General features: G+C 33.7%; 1 protein-coding gene across 1 annotated transcript in view; it reads right to left on the minus strand.

Annotated features, from left to right (window-relative positions):
- AQR (aquarius intron-binding spliceosomal factor) overlaps nucleotides 1-20,639 on the minus strand; it is a 117,688-nt gene that overhangs the window by 80,046 nt on the left and 17,003 nt on the right. The window contains exons 6-10 of the mRNA XM_003340036.4: nucleotides 20,130-20,270; nucleotides 19,700-19,768; nucleotides 18,048-18,148; nucleotides 2,622-2,698; nucleotides 318-382 (exon numbers count right to left, since the gene is read on the minus strand). Of these exons, the coding sequence (XP_003340084.2) occupies nucleotides 318-382; nucleotides 2,622-2,698; nucleotides 18,048-18,148; nucleotides 19,700-19,768; nucleotides 20,130-20,270 (453 nt within the window). The remainder of the gene's footprint in view (nucleotides 1-317; nucleotides 383-2,621; nucleotides 2,699-18,047; nucleotides 18,149-19,699; nucleotides 19,769-20,129; nucleotides 20,271-20,639) is intronic.

The raw sequence follows: 20,639 nt of genomic DNA on the forward strand, positions 1-20,639 counted from the left end.
AACTATTTTTAATGACCATATTCATCATGTACTATTCTGTAAATAGCAGCCATGTGTGAATAAGCAATATCTAGATTCATCTATACAAAAATACATATATAGTCTTAAGTACAGACACAGGCATAAGAGGTACAGGTATAGATATCACCTGATAAGTTTAAGGAGTAGGTACTTCTTACTCCAATTTTGATATTTTATTCTTTTTACCATTTTGGAATAATTAATGACAGACATCTCAAAGTGAAGCTGAAGTAACTAAATAGAAGCACAGATCCAACTAGGTTTCTTAGACAGAAAGATCACCTTAGACTTCTTACCTCTAGATCAACCACCAGTTCAATAAATCGTTCACAGTAATGCACTTTGTCCATAGTGAGAGTTTCTATAAGAAACAAATATTATTTTCATTTTATTCTGTCATCATTCATAATCTGCTATGAAATTTATAGCCACTTTGAAACCAAAATGCCTGGATAATTTTTCAGATAAGGGAATGTTTAGAAAGTTGTTCCATTTAAAAATTTTTTTGAATCCTCTTTTTTTCCCTCATCTATTAGCACCACTATATCAGTTGTACTTAAGAAACTAAATTTAGAGAGAGTCTAGAGACTTGAAAAGGAAATGAAAAAATAAAATCAATTCCACATGGCATAATAGCACCAATTTTTACTTATATTTCTAAACTAAAGAAATGATTTTGTAAACTCTTATTCAGTTTCACACTCTTCAGATTCTTCTTCTCCAAAGCACCCACTTAGGCATTTCTGCTTATTTTAAAATAATTGTGATTTTTTTTTTACAACATTTAAGGGAAAAAGGGAAAAAATGCCAGAAAATGATTTAGATACACTATTTTGCTAGCTAATATTATTCTGTCAAAAGTTTTATCCATTAAAAGGGAAATAATTTTAAAGTCCCTGACAGGGAATTTTTTCCTAAGGCATCACCATCTAAACATACAGGTTAATTCATTACAATTAGTGTTCCACAAACTTTGATCTGTATAGGATATAGCAGAAGTCCAGTAACTAATGTTCTAAAACTTCATATGAGAAAATGCAATATATGAAATTTATGTGCAGCCTTGTCAATTAACACATGAGACCTAAAAAATATATAGAATTAAAGGACTTCAAGTAGCAAACATTAAAGACATAAATTAAAACCCAATTACTTCTTTTACTCACCAGAGTAGATGAGTTACATCAAGAGCAAATGGAAGAATGAATTAAAAAGGATAAAAGAGGACAATTCCTGCTTAAAGGTTGTGTGTATGTACAACAAAGCCAATTTTTAAGAATGCTGAAAATGTCTACAGGCCATTACTTTAAGTTAACTATCATGTAAACTTTTAATCTCCTGGTAGTTAACCTACTTAAATCCTCAGAAACAGAGCAGTTCATCTTAAGCATACTCAATTGCTATTATGTGCTTCAGAAGAACTTCTTTCTTACATCAGGCTATGTGGCCATATTTTAAAGAAAAAAAGTTTGTTTCATTAATTCATTGTATTTTATCCCCATTACCTAGCACAGTGCAGATTAGATATTAAATAAGTGTTGACTGACAGAACATTCAGCTATTTTGAAAATGTCGACTATTAACATTATTAACTTTAAATTACATATAAAAATATATGGTACATTTCCATTCTGTTGATCGTAACTGCAAGATATTAACCACTGATCTAATGCTAAAAATAACCATAAATATCTGTCATCTTGTTAGCAATCTCCAACTACCAATTTTTCCCATGTAGTTTTATTTAGTGACCAATAAAGATCATTATTAGAGAGGTGTAGTGGATATGAGTTAGGAAGCTCCAGGCAACATTCTGAGACTCTGAGTCAAAAGTTGTTGCCTGGCATTAGTAGGGAGAATTCCTTCAATTGTAGTTTCCTAAACCAATGAAATTCCAAGTCAAGACAGAGGGAAAAAAAAAAGATTAGTGGTAGCCTGGTACAGAGAATAAAGTACAAGGATACTGACCTGAAGACCTGGGTACAAATCTTAATACTAATATTTCCATTGCAACCCTGGGCAAATAACTCATGTGTATGAGGAAATTCTATAGCACTAATCTCAGAAGTTACATACTGTAATCTACCTTGGTGGTTAGAAAATCTGAGACCCTTCAAATAAAAGTGATGTTCTCATCATTTCTTAAAATGTTTAAACTTAAAGGTCTCACAGATGATGGGTAGGATAATTGAAGTGTTTCAGTATTTATCTACAGAAAGTTCCACTCTGACTAGAGTTTATAATGCTTCCTAGCATTATTAATTTATTATTTCTTCAGGAAACGAGGCTTGGGAAGAGGATATCCATTCCCAAACTCCTTTCTCTAGCTCAAAGTGTAATAAGCTAAGAGGTCATTTCTCAAAAATAGCTCTACCCTAGTCCACAGAGTATCTATTATGAATAGCTGGGCAAAGCTCCTATTTTGTGTATATTTAGATAAATGATAATGCTTCTAGATAGTCCCACTTTACATGTTTCTAGTACTTGAAACTTTAATTAAAATTATCCTAAAAGTGGATTTGAAAGCCACATTCCATTGAATTTGATAAAATCATATGGACACAATTTCAAAAACAAGCTGGGTAAAACAAAATTATTACCAGAAAGTGGAACTGATTTCAGCACAGATATGAACCTCTGGATGAGCTCTGAAAGGAATCTTCGCTCCTTATGGGCCCTAAAAATCATAAACATTTGATGTATAAGAATCTGAACAGACATCCAGGCAAAAAACAAAATCTCTAAAAACTGAAACATTATAATTATTGTTATAACTTGCTGGCTGGTCCCCACGCAACAAATCTGTCTCCACTGCAGTCTATCCTCTGAGATATCAAAATGATCATCCTAAAGCAGAGGCCTGACCATGTCACCTTCCCAATAAAAAATTAAAATAGCTCCCTATCACCTCCTGGTTCAAAGAGATAATTTCATTTGGCATTCAAAGCCTTTTATAACTTGTCCCACTAGACATTTTTCCAGTCTTCTTATACCTTATACCTTCCCCTCACCCTCTATTCTGCCATTCAATGACACTGGCCTCCTTGGTATTTTTTCAAATATGCCATGCCGTCTCCCAGCTCTGGGCTTTTCCCTCGCTATTTTTCATGTTTGGGATTCTTTCCCTAGTCACCTCTTAGTGTCTTCTTTTGAATGTCAGCTAAAATTCAATGCTACAGGAAGCTTTTCCCAATCCTTTTTAATTCTAGTGCCTTTCCTCTCTTATTTCCTAACTAATCTTTATATGGCTTATTTATACGTTAGTGTTTGTACATCTCTATTAGCCTGAGCACTTTAAGATCAGGGATGTCTTTTATATTTATTTGGATTCCCAGAATTTACCATAGTGACCAGTCTATAGAAAGCACTTAATAAATGTTTAATGCCTGACTGACTCTTCCTTTGAAACTAAGAATATCCCAAGTTTTATTCCATTCATTTGAATTCCTAATTTGTACAGTGTATCAAAGCATTAAACAGAAAAATATGTAAGAAAGTCCTATTATTAATTATTACAAAATCATTTAAAAAAGAAAAAAGGAAATATATGGTAGTACAAACAGCTCTTGGTTTGAAGTCAGAGAACTAATTATGGTTCTGCTAACTATCTGCATGACTTTGGGTAATCTAATTAGCCTTTGGAGTGGGAGGGGTGCCTCAAATTTCTTATCTCCAAAATAGTCAGACTGGATAATCTCATCTCTTACCAATCTAAATTTATAGTCTTGCTTGCTAAAGATTTTTCAACAGCAAGTAACAAATACAAGATTAAAAAGATCTTCCCCAAATCATCTTTATTTCCTATATTCCCTAATTCATATATTAAGTGCAAATAAATTAGTTGTCTCATATCTTAAAGTAAAGAATCTATAAGCTAAAGAATATCTATGAAGTATAATGATACTATTAAGAGCCAGTGGAGTATAGTAGCCTTGATCTAGTATATCAGCCTTGAAGAGAAAGAGCCCTGAGAGTTCAAGTTGTCTCTGACACATAATCATTTAACATGTACATGTACCAAGGTAACTTTTAAGAATATAAATTAGAGTAGTATCAACCTGCATTGATGTATATTTTTTGGTTTTGTTTGTTTTTTTACTTTCTTTTATTTTTTTTCTATGACAGATAGAAACAATTTCATACAATTGCTTTCTGACATTTTACAAGCAAGATTCTCTCCCTTTCTCTCTCCTTTCCCCTCCCTGAGGCAGTAAATGGTTAGTTATAGGTTATATTTCATGCTTTTATACTATATAAAGTTCTATATTCCTCATGTCATGACAGAAGACACATATCACACATACAATAAAAAACTCATGAGGGAAATAAAGGAAAAGATGGCATGCTTTAATACGCAATTAAAATCCAATGGTTCTTATGCCCAAAGGGCGCTAAAAGACTGTCTGCCCTTTGATCCAGCCATAGCACTGCTGGGTTTGTACCCCAAGGAGATAATAAGAAAAAAGACATGTATAAGAATGTTCATAGCTGCACTCTTTGTGGTGGCAAAAAATTGGAAAATGAGGTGATGCCCTTCAATTGGGGAATGGCTGAACAAATTATGGTATATGTTGGTGATGGAATACTATAAAGGAATAATAAATTGGAGGAATTCCATGGAGACTGGAACAACCTCCAGAAAGTGATGCAGAGCGAGGGAAGCAGAACCAGGAGAACATTATACACAGAGACTGATACACTGTGGTACAATCGAATGTAATGGACTTCTCCATTAGTGGCAATACCGTGACCATGAACAACCTGAGGGATCTATGTGAGAGAACACTATCCACATTCAGAGGAAAAATTGTGGGAGTAGAAACACCGAAGAAAAACATTGATTGATTGCTTGATTACCTGGGTAGAGGGGGATATGATTGGGGATATAGACCCTAAAGGAACATCCTAGTGCAAACATCAACAGCATGGAAATATGTTCTGATCAAGGTCATGCGTAATACCCAGTGGAACTGCGCGTTGGCAACAGGAAGGGCAGGGGGAAAGGAGGGAGGAATAGAATATGATTTTTGTAATCAAGGAATAATGTTTGAAATTGACCAAATAAAATAAAAAATAAAAAATGAAAACAAATCCAAAGGTTCTTTCTTTGGCTTTGGATTACATTTTTTATCATCTCCTGAGTTTCTTAGGATCTTGTTTTGCTGATGATAATTTAGTCCTTCACAGTTGATCATTGTACAACATTTCTGTTACTGTATACAGTATTCTCCTGGTTCTGCTCACTTCACTTTGCATATGTTCATATAAGTCTCTCCAAGTTTTTAGGAACTCATTCTATTGGTCATTTCTCATGGAGCAAATAGTATTCCATTACAATCATATATCAACTTGTTCATCCATTCTTCAACTGATGGACACCACCTCAAATTCCAGTTCTTTGCCATTATGATGACAGTTACTAAAAATATTATTGTGCAAGTAGATCCTTTTCCCCTATCTCTGATCTCTTTGGAATATGGATCCAATAGTGGTATTACTGGGTCAATGGGCATGCAGTTTTATGACCCTTTGGTCATGGTTCCAGATTGTTCTCAAGAATGGTTCAAGAATGGAACTGATGTTCATGGTTCTACCTACAGTGCATCAGTGTCCCAATTTTCTCACATGTCCCCTCCAACATTTATCATTTTCCTTTCTAATCACATGATCAATCTGATGGGTATGAAGCAGTATTAGAATTGCTTTTTGTTTTTTCTAATCAATAGTGATTTTGGAGCATTTTTCAATATGACCATAGTTTTAATTTCTTCTTCTGAAAACTGCCAGATCATACCCTTTGACCATTTATCAAATGGAGAATTGTTTATAGTCTTATAAATTTGACTCAGTTCTCTATATATTTGGGAAATAAGGCCTTTGTCAGAGAAACTACTATAAATTTTTCCCAATTTGTTGTTTCTCTTCGAATGTTGGTTGCATTGTTTTTGTTTCATCAAAATTATCTATTTCATTTTTCCTTATGTTCTCTATGTCTTATTTTATCATAAATTCTTCCTTTATCCATAAGTCTGACAAATAAGCTTTTTCATGTTCCCCTTATTTGTTTGTGGTAACAACCTTTATTTCTAGATCAAGTATCCCTTTTGATTTTATTTTGGTGCATGGTGCTATGCCTAGTTTCTACCATATTGTTTTCCAGCTTTCCCAGCAGATTTTGTCACATTATTGAGATCTTCCTCCAATAGCTTGTATCTTTGAGTTTACTGAACACTAGATTAACATGTTCATTAACGACTATGTGTTGATTTCCTAACCTAGTCCATTAATCCACTACTCTATTTCTTAGCCAGTACCAGATTGTTTTGATGATTACTACTTTATAATATAGTTTGAAATCTAATACAGTTACACCTCCTTCCTTCATCTTTTTTCATTAATTCCCTTGATATTCTTGACCTTTTGTCTTTCATGTGAATTTTATTATTTTTTTTCTAACTTTTGGAAATAATTTTTAGGTAGTTTTATTAGTATAGCACTGAATCGGTAAATTAGTTTAGGTAGAACTGTCATTTTTATTACGTTGGTTTGGCCTATCTATGAGCAATTAATATTTTTCCGATTGTTTAGGTCTGACTTTATTTGTGTGAAGTGTTTGTAATTGTGTTCATATATTTGCTATGTTTATTTTGGTAAGAATACCCCTACATATTTTATATTGTTTCCAATTATTGTAAATGGAACTTCCTTATCCATCTCTTGCTATTGACCTTCATGGCAAGTAGAAATGCTGATGATTTATGTGGGTTTATTTTGTATCCAGCAATTTGCTCAAGTTCATTAATTTTTTCAGTTTTTATATTGACTTTCTAGGGTTCTTTATGTAATAACCATCATATCATCTACAAACTGTAATAGTTTCTACTATAGTAGTTTGGTTTCCTCACTGCCTATTTTAAATCTTTCAATTTCTTTTTCAGTTCTTATTACTCTCACTAGCATTGCTGATGGTGATAATGGGCTTAACCCTTGATCTTACTGATTATGATTCTAGTTTGTGCCCATCACAAATAAAGCTTGCTTGATGGTTTTAAATAGATTCCTTTTATCCTCCTTATCACTTTAAGTTAAGTCCCTTTTTATTCCAATGGTTTTATAAAGAATGAGTGCTGCACTTTGTCAAAGGTCTTTTCTGGATCTACTGAGTTACTCTTATGATTTCTGTTGTTTTTGTTATCAATATTATCAGATGTGCTGATACTTTTCTTAATATTTAACCATCTCCTTTCCTAATATTGAACCATCTCTGCATTCCTGGCTTTGTGATATAACACTGTAATCATCTTGCTATAATATTTTATTTAAAAATGTTGCACTAATATTCATTAGAGAGATTGGTCTATAGTTTTCTTTGTTTTAGTTCTTCCTTTAGGTATATCAATATCCTATTTCTTTTATGATAAAGAAATTTCGAAAAATTATTTTTTCCCCTATTTTTTCCAAATAGTTTAGGAAGTACTGGAACTAATTGTTTTTTTTAACTTTGGGTAGAATTTACTTAAGAATCTTTCTAGCCAAGGGGCCTTTTTCTTAGGGAATTCTTTGATGCTTTGTTCAATTTCTCTTTCTATGATGGGGTTGTTTAAGTATTCTATTTCCTCTTTTGTTAATCTGGGCAGTTTATATTTTTAAAAATATTTCTCTATTTCCCCTAGATTATTAGATTTATTGGCACACAGTTGGGAAAAATAAGCTTAACATATGATTTAATTTCTTCATCATTAGTTGTGATTTCGCCTTTTCCATTTTTGATACTGGTAATTTGGTTTCCTTCTTTTTTTCTTAATCTAATTAACCAATGGTTTGTTCATTTTATTAATTTTTTTCATAAAACCAGCTCTTATTAACTCAATTGTTTACTTATTTTCAACTTTATATCTCCTTAAATTTTTAGAATTTCCAATTTGGTATTTAATTGGAAATTTATATTTGTTCTTTTTCTAGTTTTTTTTAATTGCATGTCCAATTCACTGATCTGCTCTTTCTCTATTTTACTGATAAAAGCATTTTATGATATAAACTTTCCCCAAGTACAGCATTGGCTGTATCTCATAAATTTTGGAATGTTGTTTCCTCATTGTCATTCTCTTAAATTATGGGTTGTTTGTATAACTTGTTCTTTGACCCATACATTTTTAGGATAAGATTACTTAGTTTCTCATTAATTTTTAGTCTTTCTTTCTGCTGCCTTTTGTTGAAGGTAATTTTTATTGCATTAGGGTCTTAGGAGGACGTATTTACCATTTCTGCTTTTCTACATTTGTGGCATTTTATGCCTCTTATAAAGTCATTTTTGTGAAGGTGCCATACACTACTGAGAAAGGTATATTCCTTTCTATTCCCATTCTCCAGATGTCTATCATATCTAATTTTTCTAAAGTTCTATTTGCCTCCTTAACTTCTTTCTTATTTATTTTTTAGTTGGATTTATCTACTTCTAAGAGAAGTCTGAGGACCCCCACTAGTATAGTTTTACTGTCTATTTCTTCCTATAACTCATTTAACTTGTCCTTTAAGAATTTGTATACTATGCCATTTGGTGCATAAATGTTTAGTACTGATTGTTTCACTGTCTATAGTCTTGGGTTTTTTTTTTTTATCAAGATGTAGTTTCTTTCTATATCTCTTGATGGATTAGACAGATTTTTTACTTTTGCATTGTCTGAGATCATGATTGCTACCCCTGCTTTTTTAACTTTGGCTGAAGCATAATAAGTTCCACCCTAGCCTCTTTCATGTGACCCACCCCCAACCCCCACTTTAAATGTATTTCTCATAGACAGTGTACTATGAGATTTTGGGTTTTAATCTACTCTGCTATCCTTTTCAATTTTATGGACAAGTTCATTCCATTCACATTCACAGCTATAATTAACTATCATTTCACTCCATCTTAATTTCCCCATTTACCCCACTCACTTTTTTTCTGTAGTTCCCTAATGTTTTGCTTCTGACCACTGCCTCTCCTAGATGGCTCTCCTTTTTGCCAACTCTCATCCCCTTCTCATTCATTCCTCTTTCTCTCCTACTTCCCTACAGAGTAAAATAGGTTTCTCCAGCTACCTGAATGTGGATGTTATTTCCACTTTTGAGCTAATTCTGATGAATATAGTTCAAGGATTGCTCATTGCACTCTCCCATCTTCTCCTCCATTGTTTTGACTCTCGGGCATCTCTTCATGTGAGATAACTTATTCCCTTCTTTGTCTCCTTTTCTATTCTCCCCATGGTTTCTTTTTCCATAGAATTGTAATTAATTCATTCTATTCCACTTGTTCCCTTCTTTCTTTCTACATGTACTCCTTCTATCCTAATACTGATAGTTCTTAAGTATCTTAAGTATTTTAGGTATTAAGTGTCATTCCCAGGTATGAATGTACTCAATTCAATTTTACTGAAACCCTTAAGATTTTAGTTTTTTGTTTATCTTTTTATACTTCTCTTGAATAGCAAATCTGCTCATCACATTTTCTTTTTAGCTCTGGTTTCTTTTGGCTGGGTTTTTATGTTTTTGTCAGGAATGCCTGGAAGACCTCTATTTTATTAAATATCTTTTTTCCCCCTAGAATACTTTGCTCAATTTTTTGGGGTATGTGAATCTTGGTTGTAGGCCTACATACTTTATATATTCCTTGCCTTCCAGTCCTTTAATGTAGAAGCTGCCAGGTCTTGTATTATCCTGACTGTGAATCGACAATATCTTAACTGTTTCCTTCTGGATGCTTGTAGTACTTTTTCTTTGGTGTAGAAATTTTTGAATTTTGTTATTAATACTTGTGAGATGTTTTATTTCAAGGTCTTTTTCAATAGTTGAGTGGATTCTTTCAACTTCTATCCCCCCACCCCCCTTCAAAGACACTGGGGCAGTTTCCCTTGATAATTTCTTGATTATAGCTTTCAAGTATTTAGATGATTCTTAGATTGTCTCTACTGGATCTGTTTTCCAGGTCAGGTATTTTTCCAGCAAGATATTTCAGATTTTCTTCTATTTTTTTCATTCTTTTGATTTTGCCTTATTGTCTCCTGGTGTCTCAAGGAATCATTAGCTTCCATGTGCTCAAATGAAAATTTTAGGAAGTTATTTTTTCTTTGAGCTTTTGTGTTTCATTTTTTATTTGGCCTAGTCTTTAGGGAGGTATTTTTTTGGCCTCCATTTCCAGTTGGCCCATTCTAGTTTCCAAGTTGTTGATTTTTTCCTTTCTTTTCTTTGATTTTTTAAAAATGTCTTTTCAAATTCTTCAAGTTTTGGGGGGGCCATATTTGATATCCTTTCTTACGTTCCTTTGGTGCTTCACATTTCCTTTTTGCCATTATTGTCCTCTTCTGGGTTTACAATGTAATCTTCCTTATCACTAAAGTAACTTTATATAGTTAAGATTTTTTTCTTTGTTTGCTCATTTTTCTAGCCATTATTCCTTTTTCCCTTCATTACCTGTCTATGGCATTGCCTATGTTAAGGTTTTGCTCTGCTCCTGTAGTAGATGAAGGGCTGTTCAAAGTTTGTTATGTAGTGTTCTCTGGTGTTTAGAATAGACCTAACTGTGTTTGGGTCCCACAGTGAGCATTTCAAGGATGTGGCCTGCCTAGCTTCTTGTGTGGAGGTTTATTCCTATTTTGTCCAGCTAGATTTCAGTTTCTTTGTGGTCTCCTGTGCTGGACTATTCCCTGCTCTGACTTTTGTTGCCTAAGGTCACACAGGCAGTTCCCTACTCTGTTTTTTTGCTTCTTATTTCAGGTCTTGTAGAAGCAAGTAGGGCTAGCACTGAACTGCTCTTTCACTCTGCTGTTTTATTACATCAGGCTGTTTGGCAGCAATAGAACTGGTCCTCATTTTGCTGGTTCCCTACCAATGCCACATTCCCTGGGCTCCTATCCCTTATCACTCCAATGAATCGTATCCATCCTGTTCTCCTTTGTTTTGAGGTGCTTTATTTTCTACTTTAAGGTATTTGGAGGGATTGTGTGAGCTGAGCATCCTTTACTCCACCAGCTTAACTTCTAGCATCCCATGGATAGAGGTGGTTTTCTTCACCTGAAAGTTCATTATACTAATAAAATAGTAAATTTATTTTCATTCCTACCCTTATAATTACAATTCCATGAGATACAGACCCATAAACCATATATAAAAGTCAAACTTAGTCATACACATATCACAAACTAGTCTGAATACGAGACAATTACTTTTCCACCTCAATCTGGCTCAGATGAAAACCTTAAATTGACTAATATTCACATTGTGTCTTATCAAGAGATGAAAGGGCCCTCAGAAGTTCTCTACTCTAACCTGCTTAAATAGGAATCCACTTTAAAATATCCTTAACAAGTGATAACCCACGATTTGCTTGAAGTCCTCTAATAGGGTTAGGGAAATCTACTTCCATTCAAGGCAATCCTTACATTTTGGTTTAGGTCAAATAACTGGGAAAATTTTTCATCATATGAAGGCTAAATCCACCCAACTCTTCTGCCCAGTTCTGCCCTCTGAAGGCAAGCTAAATAAGTCTAATCTCTCTTCTATATGGCAGCCATTATATTCCCCTCTTTCCAACCCCTATGGCCTATCTCCAGTCTTCTCTAGTTTAATGTGGTCTGAACAGGGTAGAGTACAGTGGGAATATTACTGTGTTCTGAATACCTGCTATCTTAAAACAATTTTCTATAACCATTACTGCATTGTTTATTTCTTTCGGTTAAACTTTATAGAACAAGAAAAAATAACAAAATTCATCTGGAGAAACAAAAAGTCAAGAATTAAAGGAGAAATAATGAAAAAAGTGGGAACAAAGAGGACCTAGCAGTACTAGATCTCAAAGTATACTGAAAGGAATAGGTGTTTTTTTTTTTTAATTTTGGTAGAGGATAAGAAAGAAATCAGTCATTGGAACAGATTAGAAAGACAAGATACAGAAACAAATGAAGTTCAAGAAATCCAAAGACCCAAGCTATTAGAGCAAGGTCATATTATATGACAAAAACTATTCAGAAAAATGGGGGCAGTTAGGTGGCTCTGTGGCTAGAATGACAGTCCTGGAGCCAAGTCCCAATTGATAAATGGTCAAAGGATACATATAGGCAATTTTCTCAAGGGAAGAAATTCAAGCTATCTATAGTCATATAGAAAAAAGTACTCCAAATCACCAATGATTAGGGAACTGCAAATTAAAGCAACCCTATGATTTCACCTCACACCAATCATACTGGCAAAGTTGACCAAAAAAAGAGAATGAGAAATGTTAAAATTGGTCCAGCCATTCTAGATAACAATTTAGAACTATGCCCAAAAGGTTACTAAAATATGCAAGCTCTCTGACCCAGTAATACCACTATTAGATCCATACCCCTAAAGAGATGAAGGAAAAAAGATCTTTTATGTACGAAAATACTTAGAGCATCTCTTGTTGTAATATTAAAGAACTGGGAACTAAGGAGATGCCCATCAATTAAGAAATGGCTAAACAAATTATGGTACATAAATATATGGGATATTAGTGTGCTATAAGAAATGAAGAGACAATCTCAAAGAAAACAGATTTGTCTAAAATCATAGAGACTAAAATAAACAGAAAATTTTACACTTTAAAATCAATATTGTAAAAAACAATTCTCCTTGTAAATTCCTGTTACTAGGAAGGACAATGTTGAATCACTTGAGCTTATAAATTCTGCCCTGACACAGGGCAAATGCACTGTTTGGTACCAATATGTTGAGCCCTTGGAGCACAGAGGCCACAAAGCTCACTAAAAAGGGGCAAAATGACTATGTCAAAAACTTAGTAGGTCAAAATTTTTGTGTGTCAGAAATGATCAGACACTAGGGCCAGATGGATTCACAAGTGAATTCTATCAAATACTTAAGGATTACTAAATCCTGATACTCTACAAATTATTTGACAAAACAGACAAAGGAGTCTAACCAAATACTTTTTATGATACAAATATGGTACTGATTTCCAAGTCAGGAAGACCAAAAACAAAGGAAGAAAAGTATAGACCAATCTCCTTAATGAACATAGATGCAAAAATATTAAATAAAATACTAGATAAAAGACTACAGCAAGTTATCACAAGGATTATTCACTATGACTAGATGGGATTTATACCAGGAATGCAAGGATGGTTCAATATTAGGGAAAACCATCCATATAATTGACCATATCAACAACCAAATTAATAAAAATCACATGATTATCTCAATAGATTCAGGAAAAGCCCTTGACAAAATACAACGGTCATTCCTATTAAAAACACTAAAAAATACAGGAATAAAATGGCCTTTCCTAAAAATAATAAACAGTATTTATTTAAAACTAATCAATAAGTATCATCTGCAATGGGGATATGTTAGAAGCATTCCCAATAAGATCAGGAGTGAAGCAGGGATGCCCATTATCACCACTACTATTTAATATTATGCTAGAAATGCTAGCAAACAATTAGAGGAGAAAAAGAAATGGAAGAGATCAAAGTAGGCAATGAGGAAACTAAACTATCACTCCTTGCAGATGACATGATGGTATAACTAGAGAATTTGAGAAAATCAACATAAAAGCTACTGGAAATAATTAATAACTTTAGCAGAGTTGCAGGGTACAAAATAAACCCACATAAATCATCTGCATTCCATATTTCCAACAAAACCCAGCAACAAGAGTTAGTAAGAGAAGTTCCATTTAAAATCACTCTAGACAGTATAAAATACCTGGGAATCTACTTGCCAAGACAAATTCAGGAATTATATAAGCATAACTACAAAACACTTTTCACACAAATAAAACTAAATCTAAACAACTGGATGAACATTAACTACTCATGGGTAGGATGAGCTAATAAAATAAAAATGACAATCCTACCTAAATTAACTTACTTATTCAGTGCTACTGTAACTATCAAACTATCAAAACCTTTTTTATAGAATTAGAAAAAATTATTACAAAGTTAATCTGGAAGAAAAAAAGATCAAAAATGTCATGGGAACTAATGAAAAAAATGTGAAGGAAGGAGGCCTGGCATTACCAGATCTCAAACTATACTATAAAGCAGTGATCATCAAAACAATACGGTACTGGCTAAGAGATATGTGAATTCTAGATTTCTCCATTCTAGCAACCAGGAATGTATACACCCCTACTTAAGGATTAAGTGTTGAGGAGGATGGCCTATGACCAACATGTGCTAGCAAGTGACAAATAAGAAACAACTGACAGACCCCCTGGGCTGTCATTGGTAGCTTAAGCTACCATTGGTACATGTGAGACACAGGAAGTGATGTAAAGAACAGTCTATATATTTAAAACATGTGTCACTTCCTCTCTCCAGGTTCTCTCGCTCTCTCTTGCTCGGAGATGTTGGGCTCTGTCGGCAGCATGGGGAGCACTGGGCAGTGTTTTGGTGTGCTTGCAGCTCTTGTTGGGTTTTGGTGTTTGCAGCTTGCTGGTGAGGTGACTGGGAGAAGCTCTGTAGCGTGGGTTAGGTGAGGTGTCTTCCCTGAGTGACCTTGGTGAGATGACTGATTCCTCCTTTCCTTGACCTCCAACTCCTAAGCTCCTGGAAGTGTTCTTAGAATGCTTGGTGAGTGGTTTAGGCTGACTCCTCTTTTCCCTTACCTCCTAAAGCACTATCCTCCTAGGAAGCCCTCATCTCAAAGGAGTCCTCGGCCTCTGAACTCCTACCTGACTTGCCAGAGCAGTCTTATACCCTTTCCTCTCTCTTCTTCTTCTTCTTAATTTCTTCCTTCTATTGTAATTAAACCACCATAAAAATCCCAAACTGACTTGAGTATTTTGTTGGGATTGAACTTTAATCCCTGGTGACCACTAGTATAATATATTCAGTCAACAACCCTAATTTTATCCCCTTATAGATAGAAAGGTGTATCAATGGAATAGACATGGGGTAAATGACAGCAACAAGCTAGTGTTCAATAAGCCCAAAGATCCCAGCTTTTGGGACAAGAATACACCATTTGACCATTTGACAAAAAACTTCTAGGAGAATTGGAAAACAGTATGGAAGAAATTAAGTTTCGATCAATATCTCACACCCTATACCAAGATAAATTCAAAATGGGCAAATAACTTAAATATAAAGAGGGAAATTATAAACAAATTGGGTGATCACAGAATAGTATACCCGTTAGATCTATGGGAAAGAAAGGAGAACATTACAAAATGTAAAATGAATAATTTTGATTATATTAAAAAGTTTCAGTACGAACAAAACCAATGCAACCAATTTGATGGGAAAACAAATTGGGGAAAAATTCTCTAATAAAAACTTCTGACAAAGGCTTAATTTCTCAAATTTATAAGGAGCTAAGTAAATTTAACAAAAAATCAAGCCATTCCCCAATTGACAAATGGTCAAGGGACATGAATAGACAGTTTTTGGATAAAGAAATCAAAACTATTAATAAGCACAGGAAAAAGTGTTCTAAATCCCTCATAGAGAAATAATAATCAAAAGGGGCACCACCTCACACCTAGCAGATTAGCCAAAAGAAATGAATAAATGTTGGAGGGGTTGTGGCAAAATTGGAACACTAATACATTGCAGTTGGAGTTGTGAATTAATCCAACCATTCTGGAAGGCAATCTGGAATTATATGCAAAGGACTTTAAAAGAATGCATACCCTTTGATCCAGCAATACCACAACTGGGTTTGTTCCTCAAAAAGATAATAATGAAAAATGTTTGTACAAAAATATTCATAGCTGCACTCTTTGTGGTGGCAAAAAACTGGAAAATGAGAAGGTGTCCCTCACTTGGGGAACGGCTGAACAAAATGTGGTATCTGATGGTGATGGAATACTATTGTACTGTAAGGAGTGATGAACTGGAGGATTTCTATATGAACTCAAAAGACTTCCAAGAACTGATGCAGAGTGAAATGAGTAGAACCAAGAGAACATTGTACACTGAAAGTGAAACATTGTGAAACTATCCAATATAATGGATTTTACTACTAGTAGTATTACTACAACCCAGGTCATTCCTGAAAGATTTATAAGAAAGAATGCTATCTACATTGAAAGAACTACGGGAGTAGAAACATAAAAGAAAAATTTATGACTTATCACTTATAACTTGCTTATATGGGCATATGATTTGGGGTTTTGGCTTTAAAAGATTTTTCTATGGTAAAAATGAATAAAGTGGAAATAGGTACATTTGTAAAATTCAGTGGAATTGCTTGTCGGCTCTGGGAAAAGGTAGTGAAGAGGGGAGGAAAAGAATAATGAATCATGGAAAAATATTTACAAATATATAATTAAAATTGAAAATTGGAAAAAAAAGAAATGATTAGACCCACAACTGGTAATTGTACTTTCAGCCTAGATGAAAAAGAAAAGGCTAGTTAAAAAAAAAATCCAGAGAATCATTTTGAAGAATGATACCGACATGAAAGAAAAGATGGTGAAACTGATGGTTTTGAAGATATTGTATATAAGGCAGCAATAAGAAATCTAGTTGTACATATCCAAAAAGTAACTGCAAGTACAGGATCAAAATCTAAGCAGACTCACAGCTAGAAATAAAAATCTGAAAGTCTTTTGTATTTTGTAATCAAAGTCATGAGAAAAGATGATTGAACTTCACTTTTTGTTGTTTAATTGTCTGACTCTTCTTGATCCCATAAACAAAAGCATGCCATACTCTTTTATACTTCATTATCTCCCAAATTCTGTCAAAGCTCATGTTCATTGCTTCCATGACAAATAATCCATCTCATCCTCTGTTGTACCCTTTTCCTTTTGCTTTCAATTTTCCAGACATCAGGGTTTTTTCCAATGAGTTGTCTTTTCTTTATGTGCCCAAAGTATTTAAGCTTCAGTATTTGACCTTCCAATGAATAGTCTGAATTAATTTCTTTAAATATTGACTGATTTCATCTCCTTACTATCTGAGACTCTCAAAAATCTTCCCTAGGACCACAATTCAAAAGTGTCAGTTCTGTGATAATCAACTTTCCTGTTAGTCCAACCTCAGTTTTACATGGAGCTAGGAAGGACAAAAGGGAAAATCTGAAAGATGGAGGAAAAAATCAAGATACAGTAAGCTTCAGAGTGGAGAGGAGAATATTTCAGAAGGAAAGGAGTGGTAAGTAATGAATCCTACAGAAGAGGGAAATGAGGTCACAGGATGTAGCAATTAGGAATTTATTAGTGGTCTTAGAACAAAAAGAACAAAATCCAAACTATAAGGGTTAAAAGGTACATTGATAGCAAAGACATGAAAGCAATTCAGACCAATTGTTTGGGAAAAGGTACATTGATAGCAAAGACATGAAAGCAATTCAGACCAATTGTTTGGGGAACAGGGAAGAACAGCTACAAGATAAGAGGTTCTTTTTTTAAATTTATTATAGGTTTATTTAAAGATAAGAATAATCTGATTGAAAAGGAATCAATGAGAGACTGAAATTGCAAGAGAAAGAATAAATGGAACAAAAAAGTGGAAGGGAAAATAATCTAGAAACCAAAGAGATTAAGTTTAGAAATAAATAAGTTTCATTCTTTTAGAATGAAAAGGAATGAGTAAAAACCATCTCTTTTGAGATGAAAAGTGATGTGGTTTCAAAAATATCCTCAATTTAAAAGGATGGAAGATCATGGAAATCATACTTCATGCCCTCTATCTTTTCTACAAACAACATTATCCAGAAGGAAGGACTTGAAGGACATGGAAATTTGGAACAACTACTGTTAGAACATGACAAGTCCAAAGGAACACCATTGCTTGCTAGTGCACAAATTTATCAGAGGCAAAGGATAAAGCAGAGGGTTATTGGTTTCTCCTCCAAATAATGACCTATGTCTAAAGACATTAGTGATAATCTGAACATTATTTCCAAAACAGAATCAAAAACTTTAAAACTCACCTAGTAAGTATATACTGATATTTTTGTATAGTTTAGCATTCCAGCAAGCAAGTGGCAGGCACAGTTAATCCCCACAAGAAACTCTAAATCTTAGTCAAGTAACAAAGAATAAAAGTTTCACTACATACTGTTCTCGTGCCTTTGGATCCATTTTTTCATCATTCTTTTTTATCAAGTTCCAGAATTTTCTAAGCTTGGGTGTCTTTTTCAATTCTAACTCCAAACGTGCCTGAAAAAAGGTAAACATATTAAATTGCATTCATTGTAGAAGCATAGACCAACATGTAATCCATTTCTCACATTTACCTGTAGAGGCAGGCACTCATAGTGAAACCTAAACATACTCCAAAAGTTAAATTCCTTATACTAGCCTTCAATTCTTTATTAAAACACTCAGAATATAATTGTAAAATGGGGAGGAGGGGAGGATTGGGATTTGTCATCATGGAACTGCCTTTTCTAATATTCTGAAGAATATTAGCAATTAAATGAAGTTTTTATTTCTAAATTTGGATTTAGTACATTGTATATCTTGTGATAGGGAAAGGATGTTTTGCAACAAACTGTGTAATGCATACATCGCAGTGATTGATAGGAGCATATGACTGAGTCACATGGGAGCCTAAGGCTGAAGATCTGGGGAAAGGTTCTAAAGTCCCAACTGTCTGGGCACTTCTCTCCTGAGACCTTGGCTGGAAGTTTGAAAAGCAGGTTTCTGGCTTTTCCTGATACCAACTGAAGAGAGGAATCTTTTGAATTGGCTGCTGGCAACTTAAACAGAAGATTGAGGACACACTTTTCCACTGGACCTGTTTGGACAGTTATCACCAGAAGATCCTGGCCCATTTGATTAGACTCCACTTGTGAGATTTGGTTATTGGGGAAACTTATTGTTAGCTTAGAATAAGATAGGTTTAGATAGATTTATAGAAATTTGAGTTTAAGATAACTTGTAATAATTCTCCTAACCCCTTTTCCTTCCTCCCCTTCTCAACCAATAAATTTGAATTTTTTACATGTTTCTTCCCTCTTGTTTATTCCTCACCAAAATCCCATTATAAAAATCTATAAAATTATGAAAAAGAACTATTGTTATAGGAATAAAATGCGCGCCACATATTATGCAGAAGCATGTTTTATAGGCAAAATTGTCAGAAAGAAAATGAAATGGAATGGAAAATCTTCCTGCTTTTTTTCTTTAGGAAAATCCAAATAACAGTATGACAAAAAGAATCCTTAAATACAATGTACTTATTTTTAAAAATTGTTCTGCATAGTCCAATTAAGGTAAACACAGATTTAAGTAACTGTCTTCTAGAATTGATTATATGTATCATTTTACTTCAATGTATAAAGCTAAACTATATTATATTATTTAAGAATTGTAAGTTAATATAAGACTAAGTTAATGCTGTGAAGAAATTTAAAAAACAACAAGAAAATTGTATTAAATTGAAAGATACAGTTTCTAAGGAGGGCGAGAACCTTTATCTAGTTGGCTCAGGGGTAAGTTGCTTGACTTGGACTCAGGAAGACCTGAATTCAAATCTCACCTTAGCTATGTACTAGCTATGTCCTTGAAAAAGTCACCTAACCTCTCAGCTTCAGTCTGCATCACCACAATATGGGAGTATTTGACGAATATAAATATAGTGTTTAGCAAAATCTTTAGTGCTATGTAAATGCTAGCTATTATTATCATCACAAAAAAAAACCACATCTAGACAACACATAGACCAGTTACAAAATGTGAATTATTTTAAATGGCATTATTACTCACAGGTTGCAAACCCAACCACATTGGCAGAGAGATAAGCTGTTGTACTTGACTCCGGATCAGATCCACTTCCTATGCAAGGTATCAAGAAAACAAGTTTATAAAAACATGAAAAAAGGAAATCTTTTTTTCCCTAAATCTACATACACATTATCTATCTTTTAGGGAAAATATCAATAGGATCAGAGACAAAGTATAATAAAGTTTCTAAGTAAAGAAAAAAAAGGAAACTCAAACTCACTCATTTTTGCAAGTTTTAATATAAGGTTTTGGTTGAAGAGGCTACTTCTAAATTATTTGATATTAGCTATGTATTTTCCTGACCCTAGCTTATCCTAGACTCTGTTACCATAAGACAGCTATGTTTTTGATCCTCTCTAAATTCTACCACAAAGAGAAAGTTTGGGGGAAAAAAAATTCAAGTTAAAATTACCAAGCTGTTGAAGCAATGATCTAGGAAAAGTAATAGGATTGTCTGTTCCTGTAGAGAAAATTCATCATCATTTTCAACAAGTACTGATTCCAAGATGCACTTAAAAAAGAAAGGAAAGTGTTCTGGCTTCTTCTTGAAAATCTAAAAAATAAAAAAGAATAAGTTCATTTTGAATTCGTTTATTCAAAATTATGTTCTATCTTATAGTAACATAAGCAGGTATGAGAATATGTACAAATATAAACTATTTCTTAAAGGAATATACATATGGGAAATGGTTGATATAATTCATTCTTTTAGTTTATATTCTATGACCCTAATCCAAGAACAATAACCAAAACCATTTCTACAAAGGGACATGTCAATCGCTGTCTTAGACTCAAATTATCATCCCTCTGATTTTCTTGTCCACAATGCAGACATACAACTAAAAAAGAAAATGCGGCACTGAGTCGATTTTTCTGTAGTCTGAGGAAAATATTTTTGACATTTCATACATTTCCAAATCTA

The sequence above is a fragment of the Monodelphis domestica genome, chromosome 1, assembly GCF_027887165.1.
Source record: "Monodelphis domestica isolate mMonDom1 chromosome 1, mMonDom1.pri, whole genome shotgun sequence".
In the NCBI taxonomy this organism is placed as follows: domain Eukaryota; kingdom Metazoa; phylum Chordata; class Mammalia; order Didelphimorphia; family Didelphidae; genus Monodelphis; species Monodelphis domestica.